The 14471-nt window shown below is 62.7% G+C and overlaps 1 protein-coding gene across 1 annotated transcript; it reads left to right on the plus strand.

Moving 5' to 3' along the window:
• Positions 1-5207: 5207 nt before the first annotated feature.
• LOC142829282 (proteoglycan 3-like) lies at positions 5208-10532 on the plus strand. The gene is made up of 6 exons (XM_075928589.2): positions 5208-5289; positions 7832-7903; positions 8314-8489; positions 8818-8952; positions 9431-9542; positions 10230-10532. The coding sequence occupies exons 2-6, from the start codon at positions 7843-7845 to the stop codon at positions 10286-10288; spliced, it is 543 nt and encodes a 180-aa protein (XP_075784704.2). The 5' UTR covers positions 5208-5289; positions 7832-7842; the 3' UTR covers positions 10289-10532.
• Positions 10533-14471: the final 3939 nt, after the last annotated feature.

Genomic DNA, 14471 nt, shown 5'->3' on the forward strand with positions numbered 1-14471 from the left:
GCTCATGGGGCCCCCGAACATGGGGCGGGAGGGCTGGGACCAAACCCTGAACTGCCAGAGCCCCCAGCGCTGCCTCCCAGGGGCAGCCCGGAGCAGGGACCCGGCTGTGGGCTTGGAGCTGCTGTGGGGGATGGGTCATTTCCCACCACCAGGGCACTTGGGGGTCTCTGAGGCAGTCCCAGGTGGGCAGCAGGGCCTTACAAAGGAGGAGATGACGCCCCCGACCCACACCTGGCCCCGCTTGGATAACAGATGCTTCTTTATCTCTTCGGTGTGGATGGAGGCCAGGCAGCCACCGAACTTTGTGCACGTTTTCCGTGGGGAGAGATTGTGGGGTGCCCCACTGAATAGCCCTCAGCCACTGCCCCAGGCGCCAGCTCCCATCCCCAGCCTCCAGCCCCATGCGCCAGAGCCTGCCCCCCATTCTCCAGCCCCACGTGTCAGCCCCCCATCCCTGGCCTCCAGTCTCATGCACCAACCCCTGATTCCCATTCTCCAGCCCCACAGACCAGCTCCCACCCCCGGCCACTGTGGCGGCGCATCGCAGTTCCCCCACCTCCTGCACCCCCGTAATGGCCCGAACAGACTCCACCAGCCAGTAGAATAGAGGGAGGTTACAGCACAGCACAGATGTCATCTGGTTACAAGGCCAGGCCTAGGATGCCTCAGCCCCCCGTGAGATGGGGGAGCCTGGGCCCCTAAATCCCAGCCCCTTGCTTAGGCTCCTTCCTCCATGATTCCAGACAGAAACTAAAACCCTCTCCCAGCCCTGCCCGCCAGCCAGGTGCTGGTCTCCGGCTTCCTCCCTTTGTCTCCCTCCCTGGGAGGCTGAGCCGGGGTGTCTGGGTTAATTCACATATGGGAGAGTCAGTGAGAATCTCCCATCCCAGCGCAGGGGGACCCCAGTCACAGAGCAGACAGCCCCCCCACTACGCCACACCCACGCGCCAGCTCCTGTCCCCCATTCTGTAACCCCACATGTCACCCCCCATCTCCGGCCTCCAGCCCCACGAGCCAGCCCCTGATTCCGGTTCTGCAGCTCCGCTCCCCAGCCCCACACATAGGGTAGCCAGATGGTTTCAACAAAAATACCGAACACACTTGACATGACATGACAATCGACATGACATCTTAGTTAGAAGATACCCGACATTTCTATTTTCTCAATTTGTTTCCCAAACAGAAAGCTCAAATACTGGACCGTCCGATTGAAAACCGAACACCTGGCAACCCTACCCACACGCCTGCGTCCACTCCCAGCCTCCAGCCCCACGTGCCAGCCCCCAACCTTACACACTGTAAGCCAGTCCCAGGCACGATCCACCCTCAGCCTTGGTCCCCCTCCATCCCCCGTGGAGCACACACTGACCCCCAGCCTGGGCCTCCCTCCATCCCCCATGGAGCCCACACTGACCCCCAGCCTGGGCCTCCCTCCATCCCCCATGGAGCACACACTGACCCCCAGTCTGGGCTCCCCGCCATCCCCCGTGGAGCCCACACTGACCCCCAGCCTGGGCCCCCCTCCATCCCCCATGGAGCCCACACTGACCCCCAGCCTGGGCCCCCCGCCATCCCGCATGGAGCCCACACTGACCCCCCAGCCTGGGCCCCCCTCCATCTCCCAGGGAACCCACACTGAGCCCCAAGCTGGACACCCACCACCCACCTCACTGAGACCAAACTGACAAACTGCCCCCCGCCCCTCCAGCTTTCATCTTTGACTTCCCCTCCAGCCCTCCCAGCCCCTTATACCGAGCTGGGGCAGGAAGCTGGGAGGGTGGGGAAAGAGCTGCTATCAGCTCCCAGCTCCCGCCCCCCATGGCTCACAGCAGCCCCCTACCCCCCCCCCCCAGCCTGGGCTCTGACCCACTGGCTGCTTCATGTCGCCCCCTAGGGGCCATGAGGGGGCATCCGACTCCCTATACACCAGGGCTGGGAACCTTTTAGGGGCTGGGGGCTGCTGACCCCTCCCCTCACTGATGTGGCCCCCCGCTAACGAGAAAGACACTCCCCGCGCTCCCCTCCCACACCAGAGCCTAGCGGGGCCCAGCCTGGTACATTCTGTGTCCTCCACCCCTGCGGTGGGGCAGTGGGAAACTCCCCCAGCAGGGGCAGGGCCACTTTGGTCAGTGGGGCAGGCCTCTGCCTGGTGCTGGGCAGCAGGACACTGTGAGTCTGGCCTGGGGCGCGCTGCTGTCAGTCACATGGCCCTGCTCCCTCTCCCCCCACACTCGCTCCCCCCCCCATCCCAGCCCCGTTCTCAGGCTGCGGGTTCCCTGTAGATAAACATCTCCCCGCCCGCTGGGCCGCTTTCACTGGGGCATTGATAGTAACTTTGGGAACCCGATAACCGGGGGCCGTTACACCGCAGGGCCTGGCCACAGGGAACGGGGCAGCCCCCAGCGGGGCTAGTGCCAGCTCCCCCTGAGTGCCGGGGTCAGGGTCCTCTCTCTCCTCCCCTGCCAGGTAATCTCTGGGGGGTGCCCCTCAGAGCCAAGGACCCCTCTCCCATGGGCCTGTGCACGATGGGGCTGATGGGGGGTGACCAGGCAGACCCTGTCACATGGCCCTGCCCTGCCTTCGGTGAGCAGGGACACTGGGACCCCCAGCCTGGGGGGCAGGATCTGGTCAATGCAGAGCTCTGGGGCAACAACAGGCTCCCCCCACTCCCCATAGTGCCCCCCACAGCTGTCTCTGATGCCCCCTGCAGCTGCCCTCTGCCCCCAAGAGGAGGGGCCCTGTCTGCTCCTGCATCACGCCGGGCCCGGCCATGCACAGGGGCACCTGCCTCCCGCCCGCAGAGACCTCAACCCGGCCTGGAAGACTCAGAGTGACGAGCATCTGCCCCGCCCAAGATAGCAGCATTCAGGGCTGTGAGCGCTGGGGTTACCCCCGGGCCTCCCAACTCCTGTCCAGTGAGCAGGTCAGGCCGGGCCTTGGCCAGGTGCATCCTGGGAGAATCGCTCAGTGGGGAGGTGACGATGGGTTTAGCTGCCCAGTGGGCAGGACAGCAGGCGGGAGTCGGGTCACCTGGGTTCTTCGCCTGGCTGCAGTGGGATCATGAGACAGTCATAGCCCAGTTCCATGTCTCAGTTTCCCCTGCCCACCGTTCTCTGTTCATCCTGTGAACTCCTTGGGCCGGGCTGTCGCTTGCTTGCTCTCTGCAGCACCTGGCACCGCGGGGGCTCTGGTCTCGGTGGGCAAAGCCAGGCTGTCCTGGTGGGGATGGGAATTCGGGGTGTGACTCGCCGAGGGACCCTGCCCCAGCCAGCAGTGTCACTATGGCCCAGGCTCATGACACCTTTTGCCCAGAAGCGGGACAAAGGCTGGAGGCGGGGTTGCCATCAGACAGAGCCTGGCTGCTGGGGCGTGTGATTGAGTCTGGCTGGCTTGGGGTGCAGAGATGGGGGGCAGGACTGTGGGTTCTGATCAGGGCCGGCCCGAGCCCTTTAGGTGCCCTGGGCCCGGGCGCGTGGCGCTGCCCCCTGGCGCAGGGCGCATGCACGGGCCCGCCTATGGGGCGCAGGCCCGCTCCCCGGGGCACTCGGTGCATGTACGCGCCGGTAACGGCCGCTGGCGCGCAGCCTGGGGCCTGCCCCTGGGCGCATGGCGCATGCACTGCCAAGCCTGGCCTGGTTAGCGCTGCTGGCGCACGCCGGGCTGCGCAGGGCCCCACAGCCGTTGGGGGAAGGGCGCTGCTGCCCGGCGCCGCGGGGATGTGCGTGGGCCGGTGCTGTGAGAGCCAGGCACCCGGCTCCTGAGGGCAGCTATAGTGGGATGCCGCACGCCCCTCACAGCTGCCATCAGGCGCTCCCTATCGATTGGCACCCTGGGCAGCTGCCCGGCTCGCCCATGCCTCCGTCCGGCCCTGGTTCTGATCCCCCCTCTCCCCAAGATGGATGGTGCTGGCTGCTGCTGGTTCCCGTGCTGACCAGTCTGTGCTATGCTGGGTCCCTGAACCAATAAACCTTCTGTTGCACCCGTTGGCTGAGAGCCACCTCTGGCTGCGGATGGGGGTGCAGGGCCCGGTGGCTCCCCACACCTCGGTGACCGTGGATAACACGTTTCTGAGCAGCGGGCATCTCCGTTCCCCCACTGGACTTGGCACAGCCACCCGCTGGGTGCTGAGGGGCTCACATCCATGCAGAGCTGGGGGGCAGAGGGGCTGGCTGTGGGGGGGGGGGATGGAGGGACAGTCCCATGCAGGGCTAGGGGGCAGTGGGGCTTCCCATGGAAAGGTCGAGTGGAAGGGGAGCGGCCCTGCCAGCCGGGGAGAACCCGGAGAGGCCTGTGCCCTGCCCAGAAGGGGCCGTCTCCATGGAAGACAGATGATCTGCCCCTGCCCCTGCCCCGGCTCTGCCTGAACTGGGCCTGCGCTGGGCTGAGGCTGCCCAATCCCTCCAGAGGGGCCCCAGGCCAGGGGGGGGGCAAGGCCTGAGCTTGGCCGGGGGGACGGCGACACCGAGGCAGAGGGAGCCGGGACGCATCCCACAGAGCCGGAGTCTTGGGGCTGGTGGCCTCTGCCCACGGCCTTAGCCCTGAGCCTGGCACTGCCCAGCCACAGAGGGAGGCCTCTCAGCTGCCCCAGTCCCCCTGCCCTGTGTGTCTCCCAATGGGGCAACGCCTCTCCCCGGGGGCAGGGAGCCGACCCCATTCCCTGGGAGCGGGTCTGCGAGACGCGAGGGCTCCAGGTCTCAGCCACAGCCTGGCCCAGATGGCTGGAGAGGAGGCTGGGGAGATTCGGGGCAGGCTGGCGCAGTGAACCCTGCACAGGACCCTGGCAGTGGGGGGGGGGGGTGTGTGTCTGGCTCAGAGGGGCACCCCCCAGTGAGTACCCGGCAGGGGAGGGGAGAGGACCCCAGCACTCAGGGGGAGCTGGCACTAGCCCCGCTGGGGGCTGCCCCGTTCCCTGTGGCCAGGCCCTGCGGTGTAACGGCCCCGGGCTATCGGGTCCCAGCGCAGCCATTACTGCGTCAATCCCCTTGTGAAAGGGAGATGCTTATCTGCAAGGAACCTGCAGCCTGAGAGCAGGGCTGGGATGGGCAGGGGGGCGGGGGAAACAGCTGATTTGTGAACTCCCCTGATGGCCACTAGGGGGCAACATGAGGCAGCTGGGGGGGGGGCACAGCCCAGGGTGGGTGTCACAAGCTGTGGGGGGCAGGGAGGGGGGAGCACAAGGGGCTGGGAGCTGGGCTCTTCCCCCATCGCCAGCTTCCTGCTCCAGCCCAGTATAAGGGGCTGGCACGGCTGGACCAGGCAGAGCTCCCCGGACTGGTGGCTGTCACAGAGGTGAGCGGGGTCTCTGGGTGGCCCCAGGGGCTGTGGGGAGAAGAGACGGGGACCAACCCCAGGGCAGGATGGTCACTCAGCAGGGCCTGGCTCTCAGGAGCCAGCACTAGATGCCCTGGGGAGGTGACTCCCATAATTCATCTCTCTGTGGCTGGGGAAAATCCCAGCCTGACCCCAGGGGCTGCTCAGCTCCTGCCCTTCAGGCTGAGCTCGTGAGGCCTCATTCTTGGCCCCTGAGGCTGCCTTGATGCCTGTGGAACTCCCCGCCACAGGATATAAGAACCAAGTGCACTGGTATTGTTCAGTGCACTTGGTTTCTTTATCATGTTGCAGTGAGTTGCACAGGCTAACGCCCCATGCTGTTCTCCCTCAGGGTATGTCTACACTACAGCACTAATTCGAACTAACTTACTTCGAATTAGTTGATTCGAACTAAGCTAATTCGAACTAGTGCATCTAGACCTAAAAACTAGTTGGAATTAGCATTTTGCTCATTTGAACTACCATGTCCACATTGAGTGGACCCTGAACCGAGGTTAAGGCTGGCCGGAAGCAGTGCCGGCAGGGCATCAGGTTAGGACTTAGAGCGTGGAGCTGCTTACTCAGGCTAGCTCAGGGCTGTGCTTAAAGGGACCCTGACCCAAGCAGTCCTGGCTTGGAGTGCCCTGAGTGCCCACACGCGGCACATCACAGCACTCGGCCATCAGCCCGGCTGCACTTGCTGCAGGCTGTCATCCAGGGTGGTCAATCGGGGGGCTGCAGGAGAGTTTCCACCCTGAGGAGCCCGCAGAGCCACCCCAGTCCCGCATTGGGGGCTCGTACCCCATTCCTCCCTCACCTCCTTCCACTTACCCCTCCCTAGCCCCCCTTTCTGATGTAAAAAATAAAGGACACGTGTTCAAAAATAGAAACTCTCTTTATTGAACAAAACTGGGGGGGGAGATAACCTCTGGGGAGACTGGGAAAAGGAGGTGGGAGAGGGAAAGAGAGAGGGTGGGAGAGGGGAGGGGGAAACCTGGGAGGCGGGAGCTGGAAGGGGGAAGCCAGGAGAAGAAGGAGGAGGGAAAGTATCAATCTATGGTACGCCATATCTTCAGTACTGTGTACAGATGTGATCTCCTCACCCCAGAAAAGATATTTTGGCCTTGGAAAGGGTTCCGAAAAGGGCAACTAAAATGATCAGGGGTTTGGAACAGGTCCCATATGAGGAGAGGCTAAAGTGACTGGGACTTTACAGTTTAGAAAAGAGGAGACTGAGGGGGGATATGATAGAGGTCAATAAAAGCATAAGTGGTGTGGAGAGGGTGCATAAAGAAAAGTTCTTCATTAGTTCCCATAATATAAGGACTAGAGGACACCAGATGAAATGAATGGGTAGCAGGCTTCAAACTAATAACAGAAAGTTCTTCTTCACAAAGCAAATAGTCAACCTGTGGAACTCCTTGCCGCAGGAAGCTGCAAAGGCTAGGACTATAACAGAGTTTAAAGAGAAGTTAGATAAAGTCATGGAGGTTGGGTCCATGGAGTGGTATTAGCCAGGGGGTAGGAATGGTGTCCCTGGTCTCTGTTTGTGGAAGGCCGGAGATGGACGGCATGAGACAAATGGCTTGCTCAGTGTCTTCGGTCCATCTCCTCCGGGGTAGCTGGTGTTGGCCGCTGTCGGCAGACAGGCTACTGGGCTAGATGGACCTTTGGTCTGACCCAGTACGGCCATTCTTATGTTCTTATGTTCTAAGCTCAGGGCTCAGGGTCGGAGGTCTCACTGGACCACCTTGATTTTCATGGAAACCTGCTCCGGGGCTCGCATGTGGCCTTAGACAGCTACTTTCCTGTGCCTAGTGCGGAGGTCGTGGATGTTGGAGGCCTCCCCGCAAACCTGGATGAGGTCCACGATCTCTGCACTAGACCAGACAGGCGCCCGCCTCTTGCGGCCCCGGGCAGGATCTTGGGTGGGAGCTGCCAGCCTGGTCCCGGGAAAAGGTGGAGGGCTGGGTGGCAGCGGGTGGCTGGCTCGAGCCGTGCCAGGTGCAGGGTCTGCTGGCTGGGTGCTGGCAGGCTTGCACCTGGCACGGGCACCGTAGCCAGATCGTGCCCCTTTAAGGGCTCCGGGGCTTGGAGGGGGGCAGACGAGTTTTCCCAGAGTGGCCACCAGGGAAAGCTGGGGAGGGCTAGCCTCCCACTAGTTCGAATTAAGGGGCTACACAGCCCTTAATTCGAACTACTTAATTCAAACTAGGCGTTAGTCCTCGTAGAATGAGGTTTACCTAGTTCAAATTAAGTTCAAACTAGCGGTTTGTATGTGTAGCGCCTCTCAAAGTTAATTCGAACTAATGGCTGTTAGTTCGAATTAACTTTGTAGTGTAGACATGCCCTGACAGTCTCTCTCCATAGCCAGTGGGTGCCCATACTGCTGGTGCCTGTGGTACAGGGCAGGTGCAGTGCCGGGCGGTGGGGTTCTAAGCAGAGCGGTCAGTCTGGGCGCGGAGGGGGAGGGAGGAATTTGGGGGGGTCAATCTGTGTCTCACAGCACTTCACCCCCCAGCTCCACCCAAGATGAAGCTGTCCCTGGTCCTGGCACTTGCCCTGCTAGGGGCCGTCTCTGCTCACCAGCTGGGTGAGTTCTGGGGCCCAAGTCCCTGTGGTTACAGCCTTTCCCCCACCCCGGGGGGTGTCTGATCTATAGGCCATCTCCCCAATGGGAACCTCCCCTCCCGCACACCCTGCTTGGGTTGGGTCAGACCCCAGCAAGGACAGGACAGGGCTCCAGTACCCCCAGATCTGTGCTCTCACCGACCCACAGCCCCACTCTGGGCTGGCCACCTGGGTTCCCTGGCCCCACAATCTCCCACAAACTTCTCCATCCCGGACCCCAGCATCCCCTAACCTCCCAATGACTCCCCCACCCTCAGCAGCCCGGACACCAGGGTCCCCTGGCCCCTCCCAGCCCCCTGCATCCATGGATTGCTCAAGGGCTGGGCTCTGTCTTGCGGCTGGAAGGGTTCACTGGTGTGTCCACCCCCCCAGATGCGGGTGCCCTGGAGCAGGAGATCCCGGATGAAGAGGGTGAGGAGGAGTCTGGGGAGCCAGAGACACCCTGCCCCACGGAGAGCGAGACCTTCCGGATGGTCGTGCCAGGCACTGGGGGCCACACCTATACCTATGTGTTTGTGAGCCGTTCCCAGACCTTTAATAGTGCCCAGGTGAGTGGGGCAGGGGGCAGGTGGTGGGGGACTCACAGATGGGTCAGGAGGTGGGTTGGGAGGCCCAGAGAGGCAGCGGAGGGAGCATGGGGCAGTGAAGGCATTGGAGGGGGAGCAGGGTTGGTGTAGGGAGAGTTTGATGGCATGGGGGATTGCGGACATAGGGCGGGGGGCATGGAGGCAATGGGAGGGCTGTGGGGACTGTAGGGACAGTGGGTGGTACATGGGGCAGTGGAGGGGGCATAGGGGCAGAAGGGGGCATAGGGGCACTGGCTGGTGGACGTGATTGTGTCCGGGTCCCTGGCTGCCCTCTCACCTCTCCCCACAGCATCTGTGCTCCCACTGCTACCACGGCCGCTTGGCCTCCATCCACAGCCATGCAGTCAACCAGCAACTGCACCGCACAGTTCGCGCCCGCACCAACCGCAGGGACGTGTGGCTCGGCGGGAAAGCCTCCAAAGGGGTAAGGAGAGGTCCAGCCCCGCTGCCCCAGTCTCCCCCGTATCCCGCCTGGGCCTGCAACATGGGCTGGAGGATCCAACCCCCACGGCGGCTCAGTGCATCCCAGCCAGAGCTCCCGGCCCCAGGCCGTCCCCGCTCGCTCCCTGAGAGGCAGCCCTGGATGGCTCAGCCAGCTCAGCCGTGGGTCCCAGCTGCCCCATCTGGCTGGTCGTTTCCTTGGGGCCCATTGACCTTCAGTTGCCTAGGATGGGGAACAAGGCAGAGACTAGGGCCAGCAAATGCTAGGGGCACCCTGCTCTGGGGTCTGGCCCCCAAACCAGAGCCCCTCACTGAGACCCCCACCCCCGTGTGGCTCCAGGGCCATGGTAGCTCCTGGGTGCGAAGGCCCCGGCCCTCAAGGAAGGGGGGTTTCCCCAGGGCGCCCTGAAGATGAGACAGCATTGAGCCTACCCCAGTTCAACTGTGCCTCCCCCCTCCAGGTGTTCTTTAAGCGCACCCACTGGATGGACCACAGCATCTGGAACTACTCCAACTGGGCCCCAGGGTACCCCGCTAGCTTTAGGACACGTTGTGTGTCCATGTGCACCGCAAGTGAGTCACCCCAGGCACTGGGGGCACGCAGGGTGGAGATGGGGATCTCGTCACTGCTTGGGGAAGAAGAGTCCTGGGGTAGGGGAACCGGGCGTCTGGGCCATAGGGATCTGGGGACTTGGCCTTTTCAGTTTAGAAAAGAGACTAAGGAAGGATACGCGAGAGATCTATAAAATCATGAGTGGTGTGGAGAAAGTGAATAAGGAACAGTTTTTACTTATTGCCACAAGATAAGAACTAGGGGTCACAAATGAAAATAATTGGCTGCGGGTTTAAAACAAACAAAAGGAAGTTTTTATTCAGGCAGCGCACTGTCAACCTGTGGAACTCCTTGCCACAGGATGCAGTGAAGGCTGGAACTTTAACAGGGTTCAAAGAAGAGTGAGACAGATTCATGGAGGTTAGCTCCCTCAATGGGTGTTAGCCAGGATGGGTAGAGATGGTGACCCTCGCCTCTGTGTCAGAGTCTGGCAATGGGTGACAGGGCAGGGATCACGTGATGATTCCCTGTTGTGATCCCTCCCTCTGGGGTATCTGGCATTGGCCACTGTCAGCAGACAGGACACTGGGGTAGATGGACCTTTGGTCTGACCCAGTCTGGCCATTCCTATGAAGATGATCAGGGGCGGGGCCGGGGGGGGTTCCAGGTGCCAGCCTGGCGGGAACTGACCCCCCCTTCTCTTCCAGATGGTCAGTGGAGATGCCTCAAGTGCGGAAATCGCCTGCCCTTTGTCTGCAAATACTGAGGGGGATGCTCCCGCCATTGGGTCACCCTGCCCCCATCGCTCTGCTGGCCTGGGCCTCCCTGCTCCACCCTGCCACCCCTGCTCCCTGGAGTCGGCTCCCCTCCCAGCCCCCCACAGCTCCCCAGGGGGAGGCAGCACCTGGCCCCCACTCTTGGTCATGGCCTGTGACTCCCTGCAATAAAACAGCTTTTCTTTCAGCACCCCTGGCCTCGCTCCTTCCTGCTGGGGCTGGGCTGGGTGGGAGGGGGGGCCGGGACTGGGAGAGAGGCTGGGGCTTTGCCCTCCTGGGGCAGGAGTCTGGAGTGGGAGGGGGTGGCCGGGGTGGGGAGAGAGGCTGGGGTTACTCCACCTGGGGCAGAAGGGGGAGTTAGTGCTGCTCGGGGACCGTGTCCAGTTCTGGGGTCTCCCCCCAGCAAGCAAAGGGCTCAGAGAGGCCGGGCCCAGAAGGGAGCAGGGGGCTGCAGCCCATGCTGTAGGCTGCTATCAGGAGGCATCAGCTATTTTGCTCCCCTGAGAGCGGCTTTGAGGGGGCTTGTCGTGGGAGGAGATGCCTCTGCAGTCGAGCAGGGGTGGGCACCAGAGCCCACCAGATCCCCACCCGGAATAGGGGGCACGATTTTAGCAGGACCCTGGGTTCCTCCTTCCGGGCTTGGTGGGTTCCCCAGCACTGGGGGAGTTTTCCGGGGGTCAGACAGATGGGCACAAAGTGGGCAGCACGGGCTGGGGGCGACCTGTCCCACGGGCGCCGTGCAGAGCTGGGTTAGCGCCGCGTTAGCATTTATGCCATTTCCAGGATAAAGGCGCCGGAGCATCTGGCTCCTTCGCTGCTACAACAAAGCTACAAAATCGCGGTCATAAAAAAGAAGAAACCGGGGGCGCTAGAAGGCAGCCTGCCAAGAGAGGGGCCTGAAATACCCCCCAGCGCTGCCCCCAGGCACCTCGGAGCACGGAGGGATTTATACCCACCCGGCTCTACAAACACCGAGAAAATCAAGTCTCTGGACCAAAGGGCCCAACGTGACCCCGCACCGCAGCCAGCGTTTGGCTGGAGCTGGCAGTGTCAATCCTGCCTGGAGGGAGGGGCCGGGATCAGCCCTAATTCCCTTTCCTTGTTCCCTTTTGGTGGGGGGAACAGCCCCCCCAGATCAATGGGAGGGGGGGTCAGATGGAGGATTCCACCCCAGCCTTGTGCAGGGCCGGAGGGGATGGGTCGGCGCGCGGCTCGTCCTGCTCCTTTGCCTGGCGCCGGCACTCCCGCAGCACCACCAGCGGGCTGACAAAGGCCAGCAGGATGACGATGTTAAGGCCGATGTTCACCTGTGTGGGAGAATCAGGTTTTGAACAACACAGGAGTGAGGTGTCGATAACGTTCCCCAGGCCCGGCCCAGAGCCGCCGCCGCCTCTCACTGTAGGGGGTTGATAACGTTCCCCCAAACCAGCGTTGGCCACCCCCCTCCCGCTGCCGTCTCCCACTGAGGGGGTGTTGATAACGTTCCCCAGGCCCAACGCAGGGCCTCTTGTCTCTCAGTGCGGGGGGGTCGATAACGTTCCCCAGGCCCGACGCGGGGCCTGTATGTGATGATGAAGAAGATTTTGGCCATGGCCTCTGGGGTTGTGCCAGTGGTTCGAGGAACTGCCCCTGATTTCGGTACATTGGATTTAAGACTGCCCTGCTCGATGGCTTGAATTCAACGATGAAAGTGAGTTTAGGACCCATAGATCCAGGTAGGGGATACCCGGAGTTAAAGCAGAATATTTTTCGAGCAGCAACAGTGTTTCGGGACACACACGGACAGGCAGGAAAAGGAAATAAGGAGAGGAGCCTGGAGCCTGTACAGACAGTAACTTTTGCCAACAACAGGCCCCCGGATCTCCGAGGGGAACCAGGGGAAAAGGGGCCTGGTGTACAGTGGCATGGGAAAGGAAGAGGACAGAGAGGTGCAATGAACGGCAGAGGAGCAAGAGGAAGAAATGGGGATCAGGTGCAGACTAGCGGCCAGTGGGCTGAGGGTGTTCTCTAGCTTGTAACGGGGGGGCTTAGCGCCTCTCGCCCCGAAGCCCCGTTCTTCCCCCTGGCACGGCACCGACCCCACCGGCTCCTCCTGCAGAGCGGAGCTGCCCTGCTCGTCTGGTCCATCCGGCTCCGGGACCCTCTGGGCTGGGGGCAGAGAGAGGCCAATGGGCCCTTCCAGCCCCATGGGGCACCCCAGACGGCCAACAGCTGGGCGGGGGAGGGAAGATGCCCTAGTGGCTGCGGGGACCAGCAGGTAAAACATCAGGGGCTGGGGCGCGTGCGCTGGGGCTGAGACAGGCTTGGCTGGGGCCAGTGGGGGATGGGGACCCAGGTGCCAGGACAGAGCCAGGCTTGGGGTCAGGGGGCCCCAGGGACCAGCAGGGCTCAGGGAGACGTCTGGGGATGTACGGCCCATGCTCGGTCCATGGGGCCCATGTAGTAGCCTCCTCTAGGGGGTCCCCACTGGGGAAAGTGGCCGGGCCGGGGGAGGGGCTCCACTTACAGAGAGGGCCCCCGGCCACTGCTCCCAGCAGGACGAGCACCAGAAACAGTCTCATCTCGGGCAGACCTGGGGGGAGACACCATGAGACAGACAACTCGACAGCTCCCCACGGACAGCCCCTCACTGCCCAGTGCCGGCCCCATGGAGCCCACACTGACCCCCAGCCTGGGCCCCCATCCATCCCCCATGGAGCCCACACTGACCCTCAGCCTGGGCCCCCGTCCATGCCCTATGGAGCCCACACTGACCCCCAGCCTGGGCCCCCCATCATCCCCCATGGAGCCCACACTGACCCCCAGCCTGGGCCCCCATCCATCCCCCATGGAGCCCACACTGACCCCCAGCCTGAGCCCCTGTCCATCTCCCATGGAGCCCACACTGACCCCCAGCCTGGGCCCCCGTCCATCCCCCATGGAGCCCACACTGACCCCCAGCCTGGGCCTCCGTCCATCCCCCGTGGAGCCCACACTGACCCCCAGCCTGGGCCCCCGTCCATCCCCCATGGAGCCCACACTGACCCCCAGCCTGAGCCCCCCTCCATTCCCCATGGAGCCCACACTGACCCCCAGCCTGGGCCCCCCCCACCATCCTCACCGAGACCAAACTGAGAAACGCCCGGCTCTCCTACACCTCTCAGCTTTGACTTCCCTTCCAGCCCTCCCAGCCCCTTATACTGAGCTGGGGCAGGAAGCTGGGAGGGTGGGGAAAGAGCTGCTATCAGCTCCCAGCTCCTTGTGCCCCCCCCCCCCCCGCACTCCTCATGCCCCCCCCCCCACCCCCAGCCTAGGTTCTGACCCACTGGCTGCTTTCTGTCGCCCCCTAGTGGCCATGATGGGGCATCCAACTCCCCATAGACCAGGGCTGGGAACCTTTTATGTGCTGGGGGCTGCTGACCCCTCCCCTCACTGATGTGGCCCCCAGCTAAGGAGAAAGACACTCCCCGCGCTCCCCTCCCACACCAGAGCCTAGCAGGGCCCAGCCTGGTACATTCTGTGTCCTCCACCCCTGTGGTGGGGCACTGGAGGGGGCTGCAGTACCAGTGCGGGTTCCCCAAAGCCGGGGGAGAGCCCTGAGCTTGGGGCCTGATGCAGGCAGCCAGGGGCTGCGTCCGGCTCCCAGGCCTGAGGTTCCCCTCCCCTGATCTAGGGTACGTCTACACTACAGCGCTAATTCGAACTAACGGATCCAGATTAAAAAACTAGTTCGAATTTGCGTTTTGCTAATTGGAACTAGCATGTCCACACAGAGTGGACCCTGAACCGGGGTTAAGGATGGCCGGAAGCAGTGCCGGCAGGGCATCAGAGGAGGACTTAGAGCGTGGAGCTGCTGTCTCAGGCTAGCCGAGGGCTGTGCTTAAAGGGACCCGACCCCCACCCCGGACAGACAGTTCTCAGGGGTGCCCCGCTTGCAAAGCAGTCCTGGCTTGGAGTGCCCGGAGTACCCACACTGAGCACATCACAGCACTCGGCCATCAGACCGGCTGCACTTGCCGCAGGCTGCCATCTGGGGAGAGGGGGCAATTGGGGGGCTGCAGGAGAGGTTCCACCCCCAGAAGCCCACAGAGCAAGCCCAGTCCTCCCCATCGGGGGCTCGTACCCCATTCCTCCCTCACCTCCTTCCACGTACCCTTCCCTAGCCCCCCTTCCTGATGTACAAAATAAAGGACA

This window comes from Pelodiscus sinensis, chromosome 5, assembly GCF_052426305.1.
Source record: "Pelodiscus sinensis isolate ZL-2025 chromosome 5, ASM5242630v1, whole genome shotgun sequence".
Lineage (NCBI taxonomy): Eukaryota > Metazoa > Chordata > Testudines > Trionychidae > Pelodiscus > Pelodiscus sinensis.

Excerpts from the sequence above, each read along its gene's own strand:
- LOC142829282 (XM_075928589.2), top strand. The coding sequence starts at position 7,843 with ATGAAGCTGTCCCTGGTCCTGGCACTTGCCCTGCTAGGGGCCGTCTCT. Across the intron at positions 7,904-8,313 it reads CGTCTCTGCTCACCAGCTGG|ATGCGGGTGCCCTGGAGCAG; the intron begins GTGAGTTCTGGG and ends CCACCCCCCCAG. Across the intron at positions 9,543-10,229 it reads TGTGTCCATGTGCACCGCAA|ATGGTCAGTGGAGATGCCTC; the intron begins GTGAGTCACCCC and ends CTTCTCTTCCAG.